At 46.7% G+C, this 23380-nt stretch overlaps 1 protein-coding gene across 3 annotated transcripts in view; it reads right to left on the reverse strand.

Moving 5' to 3' along the window:
* The window catches only part of PCDH1 (protocadherin 1), a 242007-nt gene that overhangs the window by 117453 nt on the left and 101174 nt on the right, over positions 1 to 23380 (reverse strand). Inside the window, exon 5 of one of the 3 annotated variants that reach the window (XM_025191894.1) lies at positions 17544 to 17680. The exons of the other annotated variants lie outside the window; for them this stretch is intronic. Coding sequence (XP_025047679.1) covers positions 17655 to 17680 — 26 coding nt within the window. The 3' untranslated portion in view covers positions 17544 to 17654. Of the gene's footprint in view, positions 1 to 17543; positions 17681 to 23380 lie in introns of those variants that run through there. 3 annotated transcript variants of the gene reach the window in all.

Here is a 23380-nt window from a genome sequence, read left to right on the forward strand (position 1 = left end):
TGGGAGACTTATTGGGAGTGGGTCTAGATTATGCCTTGGGGTCCCCTTGGTTCGGCTGACTAAGGGAGACCACTACTTGTGCTTCCAACTGAGGGAAGCATCCCAAGTTCTTGAAGTGAATCAAGTACCCTCGAGGGCTACTAGGCCTGTGTTTCCCAGGGTGCGCAGAGCCAGAATCAAGCCCATCCCTGGGTGGTGGCAGTGTTACCCCCAGGCTAGTAGGTGTGCTCCAGGAAGGGGGCCGGCCAGACGTGAGGCACCCCCAGGGAGGCACTCAGAGCCTAGAAGGTGGTTGGGCGCAGTGAGGTGGGTGGCACAACGCAGGAGCGCCTCCTACTGGCCCGCCACACATGCATTCCAGAAAAATGGCGCATAACTTGAATTTGCATAAAAAGGGAACTGACTTTACAATGTAACAAATAAGACCTCAGCTGTACTGACCCCCAGACCCATTTCTACCACTTTTACAAGACAATTTTGCTACTCACCAACAGCAGACAGTACACACAAGCACAGGGCATTATCAAAATGGGGATGACAAATACAGAAACACATGTACAAGTGAGGAGCACAGATCCACACAGGAGATTATATTTTCATGTGACTCACTCCCACAATGCACCACACAAAGCAGTTGACTACGGGCTTCTGCCACACCAATAAGAGCAAATTTACCTCACATATAACACATTTTTGGTATAAAAAGGGTCATTGCATAAGAACAAATTTGCACATAAGAACCCACATAAAGTGCAGGAAACCTGTATTGCACCTGGTAGTATACTTTGGTGAGGATATGAGCAGGCAATAGTGGTGAAAGAACAGGTTAGGGACTATTTAGAAAAGCTGGATGTGTACAAGTTTATGGGACTGGATGCGATGCACCTCAGGGTGCTGAGGGAGTTGGCCAATGTGAATGCAGAGTCACTGGCCATTATCTTTGAAAACTCATGGTGATCGAGAGAGGTCCTACACACTTGGAAATAGGCAAATATAGTGCCCATCATTAAGGAAGGGATGAAGGAAGATACCGGGAACTTCAGACCCATCAGCCTCACCTCAGTCCCTGGAAAAAAATAATGGAGCAGATTCTCAAGGAATCAATTTCTAAGCACTTGGAGGAGAAGAAGGTGGTTAGGAATGGTCATCTTGGATTCACCAAGGGTAAGTCTCTGCAGAAAAGGACCTGGGGTTTAGAATGCACAATAAGCTGGATATGAGTCAGCAGTGTACCCTTGCTGCCAAGAAGGCTAACAGCATACTGGGCTGCATTAGTAGGACCGTTGCCAGCAGATCAAAAGAAGTAATTATTCTGCTCTATTCTGCACTGGTGAGGCCACATGTGGAGCACTGTGTCTAGTTTTGGGCCCCCCACTATAAAAAGGATGTGGACAAGTTGGAGAGTACTGCAGAGATCAACGAAAATGGTTCAGGGACTGGGGCACATGACTTACGATGAGAGGCTAAGGAAACTGGTTTTATTTAGTTTGGAGAAAAGAAGACTAAAAGGGGATTTGATAGCAGTCTTTAACTACCTGAAGGGTAGTTCCAAACAAGGATAGAGCTAGACTATTCTCAGTGGTGACAAATCACAGAACAAGGAGCAATGGTCTCAAGTTGTAGCAAGGGAAGTTTAGGCTGGATATTAGGAATAACACTCTTACTAGGAGGGTGGTGAAGCACTTGAACAAGTTACCTAGAGAAGTGATGGAATCTGCATCCTTTGATGTTTTTAAGGCCCAGCTTGACAAAGACCTGGCTGGAACTATCTAGTTGGGGATGGTCCTGTTTTGAGCAAGGATTGCATTAGATGACCTCCTAAGGTTTCTTTCAACCCTTCCAACTGGGTTTATTCAGTCTGGAGAAGAGAAGGCTGAGGGGGGATTTAACAGCAGCCTTCAGCTACCTGAAGGGTGGTTACAAAGAGGATGGAGCTAGACCAGGATTGGGCAAAATATGGCCCGCAGGCCAGATGCGGCCCACCAAGCACTTTCATCCAGCCCACGGCACCCACCAATAAATTGTGCCCCATCCAGCCCTTCTGCCCACATGGATGGGAGTGAGGTGGCCACATGTACACCCCCGCTCCCTGCCCATAAACATACTCTATTATCTTGCTCCCACTTTCGTAGGCGGAAGGACCCCACCGGCCAGCATGCAGTTTTCATGTGGGGATGCTTCTGCTGCTGCTGCAGCCCCCAGGGATCTGCTCTGCTTCCCCAGTCCCTGCTGGCTCCAGGCAGCACGTAGGGAAGTAGCAGGCACGGGGTTGAAGCTGGGTGGGAGTACAGAGCCATGGGGCTGAGGCTGGTAGCAGCGTGAAGCCTGCACCCAGGGGGACAGCAGGTGGTGGCAGCAGAGGGCTGGGGTGAGCAGTGTGTGGGTGTGAGGGAAGATGAGGGGTGTGGGGACCCCCCCCACACTTCCCCCATGGCAGCAGCAGCAGATGGGGTGCTCAGGGAGCAGGTGTCCGGCAGGGTGCAGCTTTGGCCAGCACTACACATCACAGTGAGGGGCATAGCCTCCCCCAGGCCTCTGTATCACTAGCACTCCCTGCTATTCACGCACAGCCCCTAAACTCACACAGAACAAGATGGAAGTCCCACATGTTGGAGCCAGCTGCCTTCCCCACTGAGGCTGTGCAGCACAGGAGAGAAGCCCCACGTGCTAGAGCTGGCTGCCTTTCCTGCCCCCCCAGGGGAAGGCAGAAGCCCCCCATGTGCTAGAGCTGACTGCCTTTCCTGCCCCACAGAAGCCTGGGGCTTCTGTCCCCTGCAGCGCAGCCCCAGTGGGGAAGGCAGCTGGCTTCAGCACGCAGGGCTTCCCTTCCTGCTGTGCAAGTGCAGGGGCTGCACATGAATGCCAGGGAGCACCAGTGATACAGGTAGCCTGGGGGAGGCTGCACCCCTTCCTGCGATGTGCAGCACTGGCTGGAACCACGCCCCACCAGGCACCTGAGTTCTGAGTACCTTGCCTGCTGCTGCACCATGAGGGGGGTGTGTGGGGGAGGTCCCTATGCCTCTACAACCCCTCACATATCTACAACCCCCCAACATACCCTATGCTCCCCCATGAAGCCACACCCCCTAACAACCCCCCTACAAACACCCACATCCTACCACACACACACACACCCCACCATACACCCCTCCCACAATATACAAAACTAAAAATTTAGTTTTGAGTTATTATGCAATCACCTCTATATACACTACACAAACACAAATCATGACAAAAATATTTTTGTAATAAAATTTAAATATGTTATAGTAGGTGATTGACTTTTAGTGTATGATGTGTTTTTTTCTGGTTCTAAGATGGTGTCCCAGGGATGCAGGAGCGGGCAAGGGGGAAGCCTCATCCAGAGGCAGACCCCAGGTGAAAATAAAAGAAGGAAAAAACCTACCTGTTGCAGGGGTCCAGAGAAGTGACAAGGCACGCCAAGGAAAACCACCCGAGCGGTTTATCAGCTGTGCCCGTCTCCACCTGGAGTCGGGTGACGTCACGAAGAGATGTCACCTGGCGAAGATAAAAACTGACCCTGAGAGTGCGGGAAGGAGGATGCCGAGTGCTGGAGGAGCGGTAGGGAACCGCCAGGCGGAGTGCATCCAGCTGCTGTGGCCAGCAGCGGCGGCAGCAGCAGGAGCTGCAAGAGATCCCTGTGCCGGGGAAGACCAGCGGGGATCAAAGGAGCTGGCAGCGAGGCCGGCAGCGGAGGTGACAGCAGGAGCTGCGAGAGATCCCCGTGCCGGGGAAGACCAGCAGGGAGCAGCGGGTGCCACAACTCCAGGGCGGAGGAGGATCCCAGAGGGGAAAAGAGAAACCCTGGCTGGGGTGAAGGCATGGGCTCTGACCCAGGGGATGCGTTAGTCTAGGGGCATTAGGGGCGAAGGTGGCACAGGACTCTCCCTGTGGTTGCTCCTCTTCTCTTTTTTTCTTCTCGTTGTCTTGTTCCTCTTGTAGTCTTGTCTTTAATTCCTTTTTCTTTCGTATTGGATTATTCTCATGACGTGGGGTTTTCTGGTGGTGAGTGTTCTTTTTATGTTTTTCTTTCTTAGTCTGATCTATTTTAGTTCCCTGCCTAGAGCAGGTTAGCCTAGCATACCACACCAGGTTTGGGGAATTAGAGACCCCATTTGGAGACAAAAGACCACGTGAGAACATGGCAATGACCAACAGCACACGTCGTAGAATGCGCAGGGCATCAAGAGGGACAACTCTGAAGGCAGAGTGTCACCAGACCCTCTGGGTCTAGCCAGAGTCCGAGGCGCCCATCCACGAGAGGACATGTGGGAACTGAGCAAGACATCAACAGGGGCTAGCTGCAAAAGATCCTGAGGCTCGTCTCATCAGTTGGAGTGTGGCCGGGGTGTAGGGGAGGTTGGAGCCCTGTGAACATCTGCCAGGACGTGTGACAACTCTGGAGGCATCCTCAGAGGGGACCCCCTTCACTGAACGACCATCCGAAGTCACGGCAGGTAAGTTTGGGAGATACCCCAAAGGTAATCCAGGAAGTCTCCGGGGTCTACACGAGGTTCCTTGGTGAGCAAGACCAGCTGCCCGGGCAAAGGCGGCGTGGGATCGAATCATCGAGCAGAGACAGGCACAGATGGCAACCCCCTCCCCCCCGCAAAAAAAAAAAAAAAAGAGTATGTCCAGGAGCAAAGGGGAGGGACTTCCAGCGGCAAAAGCCAGGGATTAGGTGGCAAAGGCCCGTCCCTGAGCTAGCCTGTTCTCAATGGTGGCAGATAACAGAAACAAAAAGCAATGGTGTAAAGCTGCAGCCACAGAAGTTTAGGTTAGATATTAGGAAAAACTCTCTCACTAAGAGGACAGTAAAACACTGGAACAGGTTATCCATAGAGGTTGTGGGATCTTGGTCCTTAGAGGTTTTTAAGACCCGGGTAGACCCTTGGCTGGGATAATATAATTGGAGATGGTCCTGCTTTGAGCGTGCAGTTGGACTAGAGGTCCCTTCCAACCCTAATTTTCTATGATTCTATGATAGTATTTTTCAAATACTTGAAGGGCTGCCATAAAGAGAAGGCAAAACATATTTTCTCTCTTGCTACAGAGTAGGGCACACCAATGGCTTGAAGCTGCAGCAAAATACATTTAGATTGGCTATAAAGAAGAGTTTCTTCACTGTTAGAACAGAGAGGCAGTGGAACAAACTGTGTTGGGAAATTATGGACTCTGTCACTGGAGGTGTTCAAGAGAGGTTGGACAGCCACTGGTCAGGGATGATCTAGGCCTAGCTATGCCTATGTTCTACTGTGGGTATTTTCCATGCTTCTGGGCTTTGCTGGTTGCTACATGGGCCTGGGACAATTCCAACCCTCCCTCCCCCACAGCCCCTCCTCTCTGCTGATACATGTGTCAGGGTGTTGGATTTTGTTGGTTTTGCTGGGATTTTTTTGAGTGGGGGTGGGGGGTGGAGGGGGGAGGTTAAGCCTTCATCAGGTATTGGGTTTTTACACCTTCCTCAGGATTCTGCCAAGCACAGCAGGCCAGTTACCATGTCACAGGTCAACTGCTAGCTCTGCATTCCTTTTGAAGTTCCACAGGAGGGAGGTATCTGGGACCAGAAATTAAAAAAACCAATTGAGACTGTGTGAGACTGTGGCTCAGTAAGGTGAACGCTTGCCTGGAAAGAAGAGGACACTAGGTTATAGTTGGGACCCTTGCTCCTAATGAGGCAAAACCTTTTCCCCTCTGCACTGCCCCGTATCCATTCTTTTTCAATAACTACTTTAGTGGATCAGCTTCAAAAGGAGCTCTGTAGAAGGAACTAGATGATGGATGACCTGCAGTATGGTGGTTCGTGAAGTGTACTGCAAAGTCTAAGACAGCCAGATTCAAACCTTCTCTGGGACCGTCTCACTTGAGTGCCTTAGCCACTGAGCTATAAGTGAAAAAGAGATCCATCCCATTTTTCTGGTCCCAGGGCTAAGTCTGACTGTATGTTCTGGCCAGCTCCATTCCTGAGCATCTAAGACTTCTTCGCATTCACAAGGAGTGTGCATATGGCCTTAGCTGCTAGTTTGTATGCCCAGGCTGCATGCCTACATGGTCATACATAGACATTCATGTGCACAGGGCTACATACACAGGAATAGTAGGGGGTGCAATGATAAGAGATTTTTTGGGCCAATAATGATGGCCAATTTTTAACAAGCCATATTGACTGATACCGATCCGATTGCCAACATGCAGCTGGACAGCATGGAACGCAACATTTGGCTGGTAAGTCTGTTGGGGGTGAAGGGGTGGGGGGACAGAACGGGCATAGGGGGTGCAGATCAAGGCCCCCACAGAGAGGGAGGGAGTGGGGCTGGGGTAGACCTGCAAGAGGTTTGTCGGGAGGAGGAGGAGGGGAGAGGGGAAGGGAGGCTGGCTCCCACCACTGCACACACCCCTGGGAGAGGCGGGGGGCGTATGCCCCCGGATCTGTGCACAGGGTGAGGACGGACTGCCACTGCAGGCTGGGACCAGGGCTGCACGCGGGCTCTTCCAGGTGGGAGGCTAGGATGGGCTGCGCTCGGGGTGGGTGACAGCAGTGCTGGGAGGGGGGTGGGGGGACTATGGCAAATTTTGGAGTAGCTGCAGCCCCACCCCCACCCCTGTAGCCCCCCAGGCAGCGCTGCTGCCTGCACCAAGTTCAGCCCTGGCCCCTCACCTCACATGCAGATCCGGGGGGCACACGCTCCCCCTGCCTCCCCCAGGGGTGCACATAGCAGTGGGAGCCACCCCCTCTCCCCATGTGTGGCTCGGTCCTGCATCCCGCCCTGGCTGGGTAGCACCTGCTGCTGCCCCAGCCCCTCTTCCTCCCTTACCACTGGGGCCTCAGTCTGCCCTTCCCCACACCACACCAAAAGACTTACCAGGAGGACCTGACTGCTCTCCATGCTGCTGGGATGCACTCCTGGCTGCCTGGATGCTGTGCTGTGGCTGCATATGGCATTTTTCAGCCACATTAATTGGCCATATCAGCCAAGAAAAAGGTGACTGCCAATACAGTCAATTTTCCTTATATTGGTGCTGATCCAATATGGAACCAATGTATTGGTGCCCCTCTAAGGAATACAGTTTCAATATGTGCATAAGTGGCATTTTTAGCACTTAGATGAACCAAAAAGGAAAGGAGATGATCAAATCTGGACAATTACATGAGCAGGAAGGGAACAAAATGCTGCCTAATTAAAAAAAATACTCAAATTTATCAGGGAAACCTGTTTCTTATCAGTTTTTCTCATGTGGCAGAAATCTGCCAAAGATCTTTGGACAGCTTAAGGATACCCTCATTCATAGCATCACCAAATGACATTGCAAGGGTCATTAATGAAACAGTAATTTATTAAAGATTCTGGACAACTGCTAAAGGGATCTCTATCAGCCTCCTCTTAAGCAGGTCACAAACAGTATCTATTGTAGCTAGCATTAATGGATTTAATGCTTTCTCTGGGAAAGACATAATTCCCAGAAGAGGAGTTTGATATGGATATTCCTCCATAGGAACATCATCTTTATTCAGAAGTTCTGGATTCAAGTCATGAAAGTGACCTTGCCAAGGTGGCTGTACCAACTTGGATGGTTCAGCTGTGAGATGATTTATTCCTAGATGTGGTTTCTTTAAGTTATGGATGTGGCAGGTCTGAGCCCCAGACAGGCATGACAGCCCATGGTGGCTGTGTGGCTCCTGCCAAGCTCTGACTCCAATATTGCCCTTCCTCAATTGTTTGCCCATCATGACTTGATCTTGTTGAAGACTGAATAAGGGAGGCTACCTATGGGCCTTAGAGTGAGCCCTGGTCCTATTAAATCTCCAGCAGGGTTCCCCTGAACCCTACTTGTCTCAGCTATGATCTCAGGCTCAATAGGCCTTCTCGGCCTAACTGCTCCTCTACAAGGCACCTGTAGCCTTAAGGACTAATTGTATGGCTCTGTTCCACCCCTGCACCATGCCCCAAGCCTCACAGGTGTTATTGTACCATCACACTCTATTGTAGGGGTCTCAGCCTTGTCAGCATCCTCTGCTCTTGCTGTCACTGGGTCCTTTTAGCACAGGCCTACAGTACCAGACCTGACTTCTAGGCTCCAGCCTCCTTGACTGCAGGTCCAAGCAGTGGCCCCCTGTACCTATGGCCCCTCCTGGGCCCTGTACCCACTCTCAGGTCAATCAAGATCACCAGGCTCACTGGTTCTGGCAGTCCCTGGCTACAGTCTCTCCTGGACCTTGGTTTCCTCCTGAGCTTCCAGGCCCTCAGGGCCTCCCCAGGCAACTCCTGGACTACCAGTTCTCTGAATCTGCCTTGAGCTGTCCTCAGTAGGGCTCAAGGCTAAACCACTGGTGCAACCTAAATACAAAGCATCTCAGCACTCTGTCATGCACCCCCCCCACACAAAAAAAAAACTTCTCTCTGAGTTAAACCCAAAACAAGGCTACTTGCCTGCATCAAAAGCCCCTCTCTGCCCGAGCAATTTCCTGTTCCCAGACCAGCAGCGTTTCTTACTAAGTTTCACCATCTGATCAGCAGCCTTGCTGCTCTGCTGCCAGGAGCTCCTGCCTTCAAAGCTCTCAGGGCTGGACTGCCAGACTGGCTCAGGCGCTGAGTTTATATGACTCAAGCCCAGCTCTGTGTTGGTCAGGTGAATCCTTAACTACCCAATTTGCTATCTATCTGCAAACCTCTCTCAGGCTGCTTGCCCTCTTAAAGGGACAGGCACACCCCAGTGCCCCGTCATAATGGAATTGAAAGATAGGGACTCGGTGTGGCCCAGTAGAGCCAAGATTGTAGTCCATAAGAAAATGGCACATGATTTCAAAACGATAGAATCCATACAGATTGTAATCTGATATGTTTCATGTGATGAGAAGTAATTATTTTTGTGCCTCCTTTAGATAACGAGAGGTCATGCTAGAGAAGGACTTCTTACAACAACGGTGAGAAAGAGGCAAAGAAATACAACTCTTTTAAAAAGAGATCTGGATTTGTCCAGATGTCTGTGTTGAAAGATGTTGAGGAGATCTAGGTTCCATTTTTGCAGATAGATATTAATGATCATGGAAATATCTAAAACCAGTGATAATCATGAGACAGTTTCCAACCATTGCATTAGACTAGATCACCATGTATGCAACCAATGTTGAAGATGGCTGTAGAGGAAAAGGCTGTTTACTAATGGGAAGGTATGATTGTACAGATGGGGCTACAGTCATAGTATGAAGTCATTTTTCACACCACAACACTGATGTTCCTGAATGCAGAAATCAGACACTGATAATTGAGGTATGAAGGTACTAGAGCTGAAAAATATATCTGTCAGGCAATTGGAACAAGCAGGATTTAATAAGTCAGTATTGACATACCAATTTCTTCTTAGCTAGTACCACAGAAGGTGACATATTTGTATCATGCACAGCACAATACCAGGAGGAACTGGATAAACTCTTACAGGATCTGCCTCAGGAAACAAAGGAGAGGATTGCTGCTTCTGCCTCCTAGAAGCCCAGGTCAGGCAACCCTTACTTATTACCCAAGATCTACAAACCTGGTAACCCAGGCCAACCCACTGTCTGACACTGACCCCATCATGGAATGAGTCTAGCTACATTTACTCTATCCTATTCCTGTATGCCACTGGAGTTGCCAGCTATTTGAAAAACACCACAGATTTCTTAAAGAAACTGGCATTCATTGACAAGTTTCCAGCTAATGCCATATTTGCTACCATGGATATCTCATACACTGACACCCCCACATTGAACTGGATTACAAGCCATAAAGAACATTACCCCAAAGAGAAAATTCCTTCTGTTTGCATTACACTCTCCAGCTTTGTCCTCACACAACTATTTCAGGTTTGGGGAGTGCCTATACCTACAAGTGAATGGCACTGCCATGGGCACACATATGGCCTACCAATATGCCAACTTATTTATGACAGATCTTGAAGTCCATTTTCTCATACGTGCCCTCTCCTCCCCCTGACCTACCCAAGGTAAACTGAGACATCTTAATTGTATGGGTACACAGAAGGGAATCTCTATAGAAATGTCATCAGAATTTTAATAGTATCCACCCCTCCATCAGACTAAGTCTGGAATATTCCACCAAGAAAATTCATTTCTTATACAGTGAAGGTTTGCAATGGACACATTGCCACCACATTATATATATATAATACATTGCCACCACATATATATGTATATATAAAAGAAAAAAGAGTCAACTGAACCACAGCTACCTTTGCCACCAGATTTCATCCTAAGCATACCACTACAGCCACTGTCTACAGCCAAGCTCTGCATTATAACCATATCTGCTCTGATCCCACCAACCTGCATCGAGCAGATGTAAGGGTCTGGACCAGGAATTTCTAGAATTACAATACAATCCCAAAACCATAGCCACTCAGATCAACAAAGTCAGACTCAAATCTCACTCCAACTTGCTACAATACCAGGCTTGGGACAAGGACAAGAGTCCCTCTGGTTGTCACATGCTGCTCCCAGTTTAAACACTTTAGTCACATCATTAATGACCTTCAACCCTTCTGGAAAAGGATAACCATCTCAAAGTAGTCATGGGGGGCAAACCTGTCCTGGTGTGTAGGCAAGCCCCTGAATCTTAAATGGCATCTCTCAAGGAACAAGGTACTTAACTCCCAGTCTCACTGAGGCACCAGGTCTTGCAATGGACCCAGATACCTGTTGTGCCCCAACATCAGTACAGACCATATCATCACTAGGGTGAATAACACCGATTATAACATTGGAAATGTATTCACTTGCAAGTCTACCAACATCATATATGCCATCACCTGCTCACAGTGCCCCTCTGCTATCTACATGGGACAGATGAGGTGATCCCAATATGAAAAAAAATGAATGAAAATGGATCTGATATCAGCTGCAGAAAGATGCAGAGGCCTGTGGCAGAACATTTTAAAATCCCTGGACATTCCATCACTGACCTGAGGTTGGCTGTTCTAAGGCAGAAACCAATTTGAACAGGAAATCGTGGAACAAGAAATCATTCACAGTCTGGATTGTGTTAATTATGGTTTAAACAGAGACTATGGATTCTTATCTCATTACCTGGATTAGCTTTTGTAAATCCTTCTGGTCCTCTGGATTTATTGCTTGCTTGTTTGCATCTTCCAGCATGGCCCCCCTCTCCTTTCTTGTCTCGTCTCTCCTGGCTCACAGAGGCTGACTCCAACAACACCCACCAACTCTTCTGCTTCTTGGTCCAGGCATGTGTCACATTTGGTTGCAAGATGAAGTGTCCAAATTCAAATGTGAACCAGTTTGCCTCATGCTGGGCCATTGAGGGGGCATTCTGGAAGGTGGAAGATTGACAGTGGGTCCTACATGTGCAGCCCCATGAGGGGCATGGGAGAGAGAGTTTCAGTCTCTAGTGACTTTTTTTGTTGTTGTTGTTGTTGCTAACAAGATTTTCAAGCTTGGCCCCAAATTCCTCTCTCCTTATATACTTCTTCATGCACATCCTTTCACAGCATTACTGGTTACTGGAATATTAGCTAGGACTTCATAAGATCATAGGCAAGTAGGGCTGGAAAGGAACTTGAGGCTGCATCCAGAAGAGTCAGGATGTTTGCTTCCCCAGGGACAAGTACCAGCAGAACACCTTGTGCCACTGCCACTTGTCCGTGGGGAATGCCCATGCCACATGTGCTCTGCTGACATGGCAGGTTACCTTGGGTGGGGTAGAGGAGTCTAGGGCCAGCAACTGTGCTGGCCCCAGCAGCCTTACCTGGGGTCCTGGGAGCCTCCCAAGGCTGCAGCTGCCAAAATATGGCTCCAGCTGTCCAGGCTTTGGTTTTGTACTGTGTGCACTGCCACCACATGGGCCACCCTGCTTTTTAGCATGCCTTGACTTGCCTATGATCTTATGAAGTCCCAGGACTGCAAGGTAGCAGTGCAGGGAATGTCTGCATGTGTGGTGTGTGGCACCGCAGACAGGTCTGCGGCGTCACATACGGCACGTCCAAGCTTCTCTATTTGTAGCCCCTGGGCTCATTTACTCCATCCCCCTGCTCAAGGCAGGATCATCCCTGACTAAACCATCCCAGTCAAAATGTCTGTCTAACCTGCTTCTGAATATATCCAGAGGTGGAGGTTCCACAGCCTCTCTAGGTAGCCTCTTCAAATGCTAAACCACACTCAGAGGCTGTGTCTGTATGCAGCAGATTGTGCAATTGTTACTGAATATTTGTCTGGAAAATAGCTTTTCCCAAAACTAAAGTGTTATTTAATATGCCTATGATTTCAAAGTAAAGCTGCCTTCTAGAAAGACAGATTTTAAAACCCAGAGACTTCGTTTCATCAGACCTGGGTGCATCTACACAAGATGCTAAATGCGCAATAGACTAATTCTGCTGCATGTTAGTGCGTCATGGCAAAAGCCATGTAATGTGCTAATGCACAGTAGAATTAGTCTACTGAACATTAGCATCACTAAAAATGTGTGTTTGGTGCTACTGAGCAGTAGCGCTGGTTACTACACATTGAGTTAGTACCTGTTATTACAGGTACTAAAGTTAACGTGCAGTAACTATAGCACATTAATGCACATGTAGACATGCCTCCTGTAGGGGAAAGGCACTAAGTAACATTTCTTCCCGATAGGTTGACTGGAGAAAAATAAAGTAACAATGACAGTAAGAAGCTAACACTATTCAAAACAATATTAGGTTTAAAGAAAGAAAAAAATTATGAAGAAGCAACTACTTTTTAAAATCTTTTTTGTACCTACTGGATACAAAAAATCATGGACTAAATATAGACATTGGATTTATGACACATTATAACCTGCCTAACATCTGACTCCCCAGGTAAACTCTCTATTTTTTACCAGCTATTCTCATTCCCTTCCCCACCCCACCCTCCTGTCTCTCATCCTTTGACTACAGCTACATTCATTCCCCCTTCCCCCTCCCTCTGCACCCCCTATCCGTCGCTCACCTACTGACCACCTCAATTTACATTTTAATTGACTGGCTTTCTTGCCTCTGGCTGCTTTACCACTCCATCCAGGAAGAGCACAGACCATCTGCAGACACTTCCATAACCTGACGAAGGGTATTTGTGCCTGAAAGCTAGCTAAGAAGAATTTTTCCTACTATTTGAGGTGGTCTAATAAAAGATATCTGATTTACCCAAAGAACCTTAACTGCCTATGTCTTTAGACCAACACAGGTACAACCTACACCCCTGAAGTAGCAACTACACACTCTAGATGTTCCATCTCCTTGTTACAGGTGGCACTGATGGGTGGACCCATTCTGTGCTCCTTGTTTTGGTGGGGACCAGTTAAGGTCATACAGTATGTATGCACCGCCTCATTAGATATTTTTTAGCCGAAAGAATTTGAGCTAATACACATGTATGTACACAGCTAGTGAGATTTTTATGGGTAAATGATACAAAAAGTTATCTTATGTCTGTACACAGCACTGACAAGGTTGTTATTGGAGTACCATGGTACAGTTAGAGGTATGCACACTTCATAAAAGATGTTGAAAACTTCAAGAAGATTCAAAGAAAAACTATAAGAAAGGTGCAAAGGCTGGAAAACACAGTTCACAGTGACAGCTTAAAGAACCCAATTTATTTAGCTTATCAAATAACATATTAAGAAGATGCTTGATTGTGATCTATAAAGACCTATATATTGAGAAATTTCTGATAACTAGACAGATTTTTAGCTACTATGGACTCTGTCTTCCCGTAGTACAGCAGTTTCCAATCTGTGATCTGGGTACCACCAGTGGTACTCAGACAACCTGTCAGTGGTACACGTTAACAGATATAATTACTTTATATGACAAAAATTGCTGGTGGTACTTAAGGTTGAACTGAAAAATTTGCTGGTGGTACTTAAGGTTGTATCATTTTAAACTGGTGGTGCACAATCTGTCAGAGTTTGGGAACCACTGCCATAGAAGAAATGGAACAAATAAGTGAACAAAAAAATGCTCAAAAACATACAATAGTTTCAGTGCTCCACAGTATCCCAGGAGGTAGGCTGTGTGTGATCTAATAACTTATCCTTCCAGCTGTATCTTCTCATTCTGAGGTCAAGAAAGACTTGTACATCCAAGCCTAACAGAAACAAAATCATATTCCCTTAAGGTGGCCTTTCCTGGGGTGGTACTGCTAGAGGACTAGTTGGAAAAATTGAGGGAATTAAAGCAAAGGCATGTTTTCTCCCCTCTGGTAACCCTTGGCTTGAGGCACACTACTGCTGTAAATTATATAATCCCTAATGGAGCTCACCCTAATATATCAGGTTCATCAGAAGATCCTCCAGCTAATTCCCAAGAAGTAAGGCAGCACCGTGATGGATATTGGAGCACTCAGCCAAGCAGCAATTCCTCTGTCACTCCACTGTAGTAGCAATGAAAAAAGAACAGGTCTGTCCAAATCTGTAAACTGCTGTATGAAAATACTACCTGTGATGTTTAGTCTCTTACCCTTCTAGGGAGACTACAAATGTCCTTAGTGAAGCAAAGTTCTTTTCTATCTTCGGATTCATGTAGGGCATGAAGAGGAAGCAAAAAATGGCAGAAAAGCTTCTGATAAAATGATCCAGTATAACTACGACCCTGAGAGAATCACTGATTTCTTGTAAAAAAAATTGTGACGTGCGTGGGTAAAGTATCTTTTTTCATGGAATATTCATGGAACTACCATTGATCTTGGCAAACAGGCCCTGGTAGTTCCATGAATATTTAAACCCAAAACAAGGCTACTTGCCTGCATCAAAAGCCCCTCTCTGCCCGAGCAATTTCCTGTTCCCAGACCAGCAGCGTTTCTTACTAAGTTTCACCATCTGATCAGCAGCCTTGCTGCTCTGCTGCCAGGAGCTCCTGCCTTCAAAGCTCTCAGGGCTGGACTGCCAGACTGGCTCAGGCGCTGAGTTTATATGACTCAAGCCCAGCTCTGTGTTGGTCAGGTGAATCCTTAACTACCCAATTTGCTATCTATCTGCAAACCTCTCTCAGGCTGCTTGCCCTCTTAAAGGGACAGGCACACCCCAGTGCCCCGTCATAATGGAATTGAAAGATAGGGACTCGGTGTGGCCCAGTAGAGCCAAGATTGTAGTCCATAAGAAAATGGCACATGATTTCAAAACGATAGAATCCATACAGATTGTAATCTGATATGTTTCATGTGATGAGAAGTAATTATTTTTGTGCCTCCTTTAGATAACGAGAGGTCATGCTAGAGAAGGACTTCTTACAACAACGGTGAGAAAGAGGCAAAGAAATACAACTCTTTTAAAAAGAGATCTGGATTTGTCCAGATGTCTGTGTTGAAAGATGTTGAGGAGATCTAGGTTCCATTTTTGCAGATAGATATTAATGATCATGGAAATATCTAAAACCAGTGATAATCATGAGACAGTTTCCAACCATTGCATTAGACTAGATCACCATGTATGCAACCAATGTTGAAGATGGCTGTAGAGGAAAAGGCTGTTTACTAATGGGAAGGTATGATTGTACAGATGGGGCTACAGTCATAGTATGAAGTCATTTTTCACACCACAACACTGATGTTCCTGAATGCAGAAATCAGACACTGATAATTGAGGTATGAAGGTACTAGAGCTGAAAAATATATCTGTCAGGCAATTGGAACAAGCAGGATTTAATAAGTCAGTATTGACATACCAATTTCTTCTTAGCTAGTACCACAGAAGGTGACATATTTGTATCATGCACAGCACAATACCAGGAGGAACTGGATAAACTCTTACAGGATCTGCCTCAGGAAACAAAGGAGAGGATTGCTGCTTCTGCCTCCTAGAAGCCCAGGTCAGGCAACCCTTACTTATTACCCAAGATCTACAAACCTGGTAACCCAGGCCAACCCACTGTCTGACACTGACCCCATCATGGAATGAGTCTAGCTACATTTACTCTATCCTATTCCTGTATGCCACTGGAGTTGCCAGCTATTTGAAAAACACCACAGATTTCTTAAAGAAACTGGCATTCATTGACAAGTTTCCAGCTAATGCCATATTTGCTACCATGGATATCTCATACACTGACACCCCCACATTGAACTGGATTACAAGCCATAAAGAACATTACCCCAAAGAGAAAATTCCTTCTGTTTGCATTACACTCTCCAGCTTTGTCCTCACACAACTATTTCAGGTTTGGGGAGTGCCTATACCTACAAGTGAATGGCACTGCCATGGGCACACATATGGCCTACCAATATGCCAACTTATTTATGACAGATCTTGAAGTCCATTTTCTCATACGTGCCCTCTCCTCCCCCTGACCTACCCAAGGTAAACTGAGACATCTTAATTGTATGGGTACACAGAAGGGAATCTCTATAGAAATGTCATCAGAATTTTAATAGTATCCACCCCTCCATCAGACTAAGTCTGGAATATTCCACCAAGAAAATTCATTTCTTATACAGTGAAGGTTTGCAATGGACACATTGCCACCACATTATATATATATAATACATTGCCACCACATATATATGTATATATAAAAGAAAAAAGAGTCAACTGAACCACAGCTACCTTTGCCACCAGATTTCATCCTAAGCATACCACTACAGCCACTGTCTACAGCCAAGCTCTGCATTATAACCATATCTGCTCTGATCCCACCAACCTGCATCGAGCAGATGTAAGGGTCTGGACCAGGAATTTCTAGAATTACAATACAATCCCAAAACCATAGCCACTCAGATCAACAAAGTCAGACTCAAATCTCACTCCAACTTGCTACAATACCAGGCTTGGGACAAGGACAAGAGTCCCTCTGGTTGTCACATGCTGCTCCCAGTTTAAACACTTTAGTCACATCATTAATGACCTTCAACCCTTCTGGAAAAGGATAACCATCTCAAAGTAGTCATGGGGGGCAAACCTGTCCTGGTGTGTAGGCAAGCCCCTGAATCTTAAATGGCATCTCTCAAGGAACAAGGTACTTAACTCCCAGTCTCACTGAGGCACCAGGTCTTGCAATGGACCCAGATACCTGTTGTGCCCCAACATCAGTACAGACCATATCATCACTAGGGTGAATAACACCGATTATAACATTGGAAATGTATTCACTTGCAAGTCTACCAACATCATATATGCCATCACCTGCTCACAGTGCCCCTCTGCTATCTACATGGGACAGATGAGGTGATCCCAATATGAAAAAAAATGAATGAAAATGGATCTGATATCAGCTGCAGAAAGATGCAGAGGCCTGTGGCAGAACATTTTAAAATCCCTGGACATTCCATCACTGACCTGAGGTTGGCTGTTCTAAGGCAGAAACCAATTTGAACAGGAAATCGTGGAACAAGAAATCATTCACAGTCTGGATTGTGTTAATTATGGTTTAAACAGAGACTATGGATTCTTATCTCATTACCTGGATTAGCTTTTGTAAATCCTTCTGGTCCTCTGGATTTATTGCTTGCTTGTTTGCATCTTCCAGCATGGCCCCCCTCTCCTTTCTTGTCTCGTCTCTCCTGGCTCACAGAGGCTGACTCCAACAACACCCACCAACTCTTCTGCTTCTTGGTCCAGGCATGTGTCACATTTGGTTGCAAGATGAAGTGTCCAAATTCAAATGTGAACCAGTTTGCCTCATGCTGGGCCATTGAGGGGGCATTCTGGAAGGTGGAAGATTGACAGTGGGTCCTACATGTGCAGCCCCATGAGGGGCATGGGAGAGAGAGTTTCAGTCTCTAGTGACTTTTTTTGTTGTTGTTGTTGTTGCTAACAAGATTTTCAAGCTTGGCCCCAAATTCCTCTCTCCTTATATACTTCTTCATGCACATCCTTTCACAGCATTACTGGTTACTGGAATATTAGCTAGGACTTCATAAGATCATAGGCAAGTAGGGCTGGAAAGGAACTTGAGGCTGCATCCAGAAGAGTCAGGATGTTTGCTTCCCCAGGGACAAGTACCAGCAGAACACCTTGTGCCACTGCCACTTGTCCGTGGGGAATGCCCATGCCACATGTGCTCTGCTGACATGGCAGGTTACCTTGGGTGGGGTAGAGGAGTCTAGGGCCAGCAACTGTGCTGGCCCCAGCAGCCTTACCTGGGGTCCTGGGAGCCTCCCAAGGCTGCAGCTGCCAAAATATGGCTCCAGCTGTCCAGGCTTTGGTTTTGTACTGTGTGCACTGCCACCACATGGGCCACCCTGCTTTTTAGCATGCCTTGACTTGCCTATGATCTTATGAAGTCCCAGGACTGCAAGGTAGCAGTGCAGGGAATGTCTGCATGTGTGGTGTGTGGCACCGCAGACAGGTCTGCGGCGTCACATACGGCACGTCCAAGCTTCTCTATTTGTAGCCCCTGGGCTCATTTACTCCATCCCCCTGCTCAAGGCAGGATCATCCCTGACTAAACCATCCCAGTCAAAATGTCTGTCTAACCTGCTTCTGAATATATCCAGAGGTGGAGGTTCCACAGCCTCTCTAGGTAGCCTCTTCAAATGCTAAACCACACTCAGAGGCTGTGTCTGTATGCAGCAGATTGTGCAATTGTTACTGAATATTTGTCTGGAAAATAGCTTTTCCCAAAACTAAAGTGTTATTTAATATGCCTATGATTTCAAAGTAAAGCTGCCTTCTAGAAAGACAGATTTTAAAACCCAGAGACTTCGTTTCATCAGACCTGGGTGCATCTACACAAGATGCTAAATGCGCAATAGACTAATTCTGCTGCATGTTAGTGCGTCATGGCAAAAGCCATGTAATGTGCTAATGCACAGTAGAATTAGTCTACTGAACATTAGCATCACTAAAAATGTGTGTTTGGTGCTACTGAGCAGTAGCGCTGGTTACTACACATTGAGTTAGTACCTGTTATTACAGGTACTAAAGTTAACGTGCAGTAACTATAGCACATTAATGCACATGTAGACATGCCTCCTGTAGGGGAAAGGCACTAAGTAACATTTCTTCCCGATAGGTTGACTGGAGAAAAATAAAGTAACAATGACAGTAAGAAGCTAACACTATTCAAAACAATATTAGGTTTAAAGAAAGAAAAAAATTATGAAGAAGCAACTACTTTTTAAAATCTTTTTTGTACCTACTGGATACAAAAAATCATGGACTAAATATAGACATTGGATTTATGACACATTATAACCTGCCTAACATCTGACTCCCCAGGTAAACTCTCTATTTTTTACCAGCTATTCTCATTCCCTTCCCCACCCCACCCTCCTGTCTCTCATCCTTTGACTACAGCTACATTCATTCCCCCTTCCCCCTCCCTCTGCACCCCCTATCCGTCGCTCACCTACTGACCACCTCAATTTACATTTTAATTGACTGGCTTTCTTGCCTCTGGCTGCTTTACCACTCCATCCAGGAAGAGCACAGACCATCTGCAGACACTTCCATAACCTGACGAAGGGTATTTGTGCCTGAAAGCTAGCTAAGAAGAATTTTTCCTACTATTTGAGGTGGTCTAATAAAAGATATCTGATTTACCCAAAGAACCTTAACTGCCTATGTCTTTAGACCAACACAGGTACAACCTACACCCCTGAAGTAGCAACTACACACTCTAGATGTTCCATCTCCTTGTTACAGGTGGCACTGATGGGTGGACCCATTCTGTGCTCCTTGTTTTGGTGGGGACCAGTTAAGGTCATACAGTATGTATGCACCGCCTCATTAGATATTTTTTAGCCGAAAGAATTTGAGCTAATACACATGTATGTACACAGCTAGTGAGATTTTTATGGGTAAATGATACAAAAAGTTATCTTATGTCTGTACACAGCACTGACAAGGTTGTTATTGGAGTACCATGGTACAGTTAGAGGTATGCACACTTCATAAAAGATGTTGAAAACTTCAAGAAGATTCAAAGAAAAACTATAAGAAAGGTGCAAAGGCTGGAAAACACAGTTCACAGTGACAGCTTAAAGAACCCAATTTATTTAGCTTATCAAATAACATATTAAGAAGATGCTTGATTGTGATCTATAAAGACCTATATATTGAGAAATTTCTGATAACTAGACAGATTTTTAGCTACTATGGACTCTGTCTTCCCGTAGTACAGCAGTTTCCAATCTGTGATCTGGGTACCACCAGTGGTACTCAGACAACCTGTCAGTGGTACACGTTAACAGATATAATTACTTTATATGACAAAAATTGCTGGTGGTACTTAAGGTTGAACTGAAAAATTTGCTGGTGGTACTTAAGGTTGTATCATTTTAAACTGGTGGTGCACAATCTGTCAGAGTTTGGGAACCACTGCCATAGAAGAAATGGAACAAATAAGTGAACAAAAAAATGCTCAAAAACATACAATAGTTTCAGTGCTCCACAGTATCCCAGGAGGTAGGCTGTGTGTGATCTAATAACTTATCCTTCCAGCTGTATCTTCTCATTCTGAGGTCAAGAAAGACTTGTACATCCAAGCCTAACAGAAACAAAATCATATTCCCTTAAGGTGGCCTTTCCTGGGGTGGTACTGCTAGAGGACTAGTTGGAAAAATTGAGGGAATTAAAGCAAAGGCATGTTTTCTCCCCTCTGGTAACCCTTGGCTTGAGGCACACTACTGCTGTAAATTATATAATCCCTAATGGAGCTCACCCTAATATATCAGGTTCATCAGAAGATCCTCCAGCTAATTCCCAAGAAGTAAGGCAGCACCGTGATGGATATTGGAGCACTCAGCCAAGCAGCAATTCCTCTGTCACTCCACTGTAGTAGCAATGAAAAAAGAACAGGTCTGTCCAAATCTGTAAACTGCTGTATGAAAATACTACCTGTGATGTTTAGTCTCTTACCCTTCTAGGGAGACTACAAATGTCCTTAGTGAAGCAAAGTTCTTTTCTATCTTCGGATTCATGTAGGGCATGAAGAGGAAGCAAAAAATGGCAGAAAAGCTTCTGATAAAATGATCCAGTATAACTACGACCCTGAGAGAATCACTGATTTCTTGTAAAAAAAATTGTGACGTGCGTGGGTAAAGTATCTTTTTTCATGGAATATTCATGGAACTACCATTGATCTTGGCAAACAGGCCCTGGTAGTTCCATGAATATTCCGTGAAAAAAGATACTTTACCTGTGTACGTGTGGCAGGCAGGCATACAGCCATAGACAGCAGATGGCCAGGGCTAATGGGGCTTAACCCCCTCAAATGCAGGGCAACACTGAGGACCACAAGGCAGCCTCGTCATGGTCTTTGGGCAGCTACAGTGGCGGGGGAGGGGCGCACACAGACAGACATGGAGCCTGTACACAGCCAGGATTGCAGCCAGATGGGCATGCCGAGAACTACCTACTACAGCAGGTTAGTTGAGGAAGGGGAAGAAGCATGGGGGTGGGGCCCTGGGGTGAGCTGTGAAATATATGGAGCCTGGCCAGCTAGTCCAGTGGAACTTTCATCCCCATCCCTCTTCCCCACCCCCGCCCTCCGCTGCAGCCACTCAGACCCCACACCCGAGCTGCCCTGTGGCCCTCTGCACTGCCCCGTATTTGAAGAGCCTAAGGCCCATTAGCCCCAGTCTTCTACCGCCTATGCTCACAACCCTTAAAAATTGTGGTACAGGGTGAATTTCGTGGTTTCCAAGCAGTCCACAAAACTGTGATTTTCTCAGGGCCCTAAGTATAACCAGTGATTCTCAACCTATAGAGCATCTTGCTTCATTCCAGCATCTTTTAATAGACCGCTCAGAGAATCATAATCATTATATTAACTATCATCCCCTAGTTATTATTCTTTGCTACATAATTTGAAGAACATAAAGACCAGCTTTATTCTAGTAGATTTCTCAGAGCCCTGACCAGTCATCCCCATTGCACTAAAGTAGGTTTGCATGTATGCCAGCGGCTTCTGGAGTCAGTCCAGCCTGATTGACCAATGACTGCCATGTTACAAGGCGAAAATATAGAGCTACCTAGGCGCATCTACACAAGCAATGAATACCCATAAACTACTGCCAGGCACAGCATCTACATGTGTGCCCAGGACAAAAGCAAATTGAGTTAGGGAGGAGCAGTTTAGGCCAGGGCTGCTCCTGCCCTGTTCTGTCCCCCTGCAGCAGCCAGGGGGGAGCTCCAGGCTCCAGTCACAGCTATCCGAGTGCCAGCCCTGGACTGGCAGGGGACATGGAGTTCAGCCCAGCTTCCAGTTGGTGGAGGCAGTGGGGCCATCCTAGGCTGGCAGGAGGCATGAGGAGGGTCACGCCCAGGCAGTGGATGGTTGCATCAGGCAGTGGAGGAGCTGGCTGTACCATGAGACTCCTACAGCTGCTGAGCCAGGTGGCTAGGCAGCAGATAGGAGTGTGGCCCCCTGCTGGTTGGGCTGACCAGGAGCAATTTACTCCTGGGTCAGCATCTATATGTGATTTGCTGTGAAGTAAAGTATGCTGAAGGAAGATAGTACTTGTAATTACAAGTACTACCCTGCAGGAGAGTTTATTAGTTTCCTGCTGCCTAATAGCACTGCAAGTATAGACACACTATGTTTACTCCAGAGCTAATTAGGCAACTCCACAGTAAACATCTCTTGTTGATGCTCCCATTATCTCCTCAACCCTCTTGTACATGTGTCCATGATATTTACATGGCTTCATGTGTTTGTGCCTGGATGCTATCCTTGGCTATGAATGAAGGTGTCTTGTTATGGAGGAGGAAGAAGAGAGGAGGCTGCTGCTTTTTTAGGCAGGGATTATTTGCAAAATTCTGGTGACTTATGATCAAGTACTTCAGGATGTGAGTGGCATTACTCAAAGTGAATGCCCTTGCTCTTGCTTGGGTCTAACTCACTCCTTGCAGTTGTAGCAGGCTCACCTTTCAGAGCTTGGGTTGAGTCCCAGGCTTGAGATCCTGCTGCTTTGATTGGTGGAGCCCATCCACCAATCAGGAGGCAGCAATTGAAATAAAGTCACACCCCTTTCTTTAAAGGAGGTGGAGAAGAGCTCCCCCAGACTTGATTGAAGACTGTAAATTGTCAGGTCGGAAGACTTCAGGGACGGAGCCCTGGAGCATATAAAAGGAGCTGCGTGCCCAGTACGAGGGGCAGATGCGGTGAGGGACGCAAGAAGAGTGGAGCCAAGAAAAGCTGGGGAGCTCTCTCCTGGTGGGCAATAGTCCCAAGGCTCCTCAAGCTGCCACGGAGGAGCAGCCTTGGGAGCGGTGCAAGACCACTTGGGCTTTTGATGGCTCACAGGGACAGTGCACAGAGACCCAGACCTGGGAGCAGTGTAAGACTGCTTGGGCCCATCACGGTGCATGGTTTGGTGCATGGAGCCCAGGCTTTGGGAGCTGCAAGCAGGCACTCGAGCCTGCAACCCCGGCAGGGCCAGCAGGCCACACGGTGCCTG

This window comes from Alligator sinensis, unplaced genomic scaffold, assembly GCF_000455745.1.
Source record: "Alligator sinensis unplaced genomic scaffold, ASM45574v1 scaffold452_1, whole genome shotgun sequence".
Taxonomy (NCBI): Eukaryota; Metazoa; Chordata; order Crocodylia; family Alligatoridae; genus Alligator; species Alligator sinensis.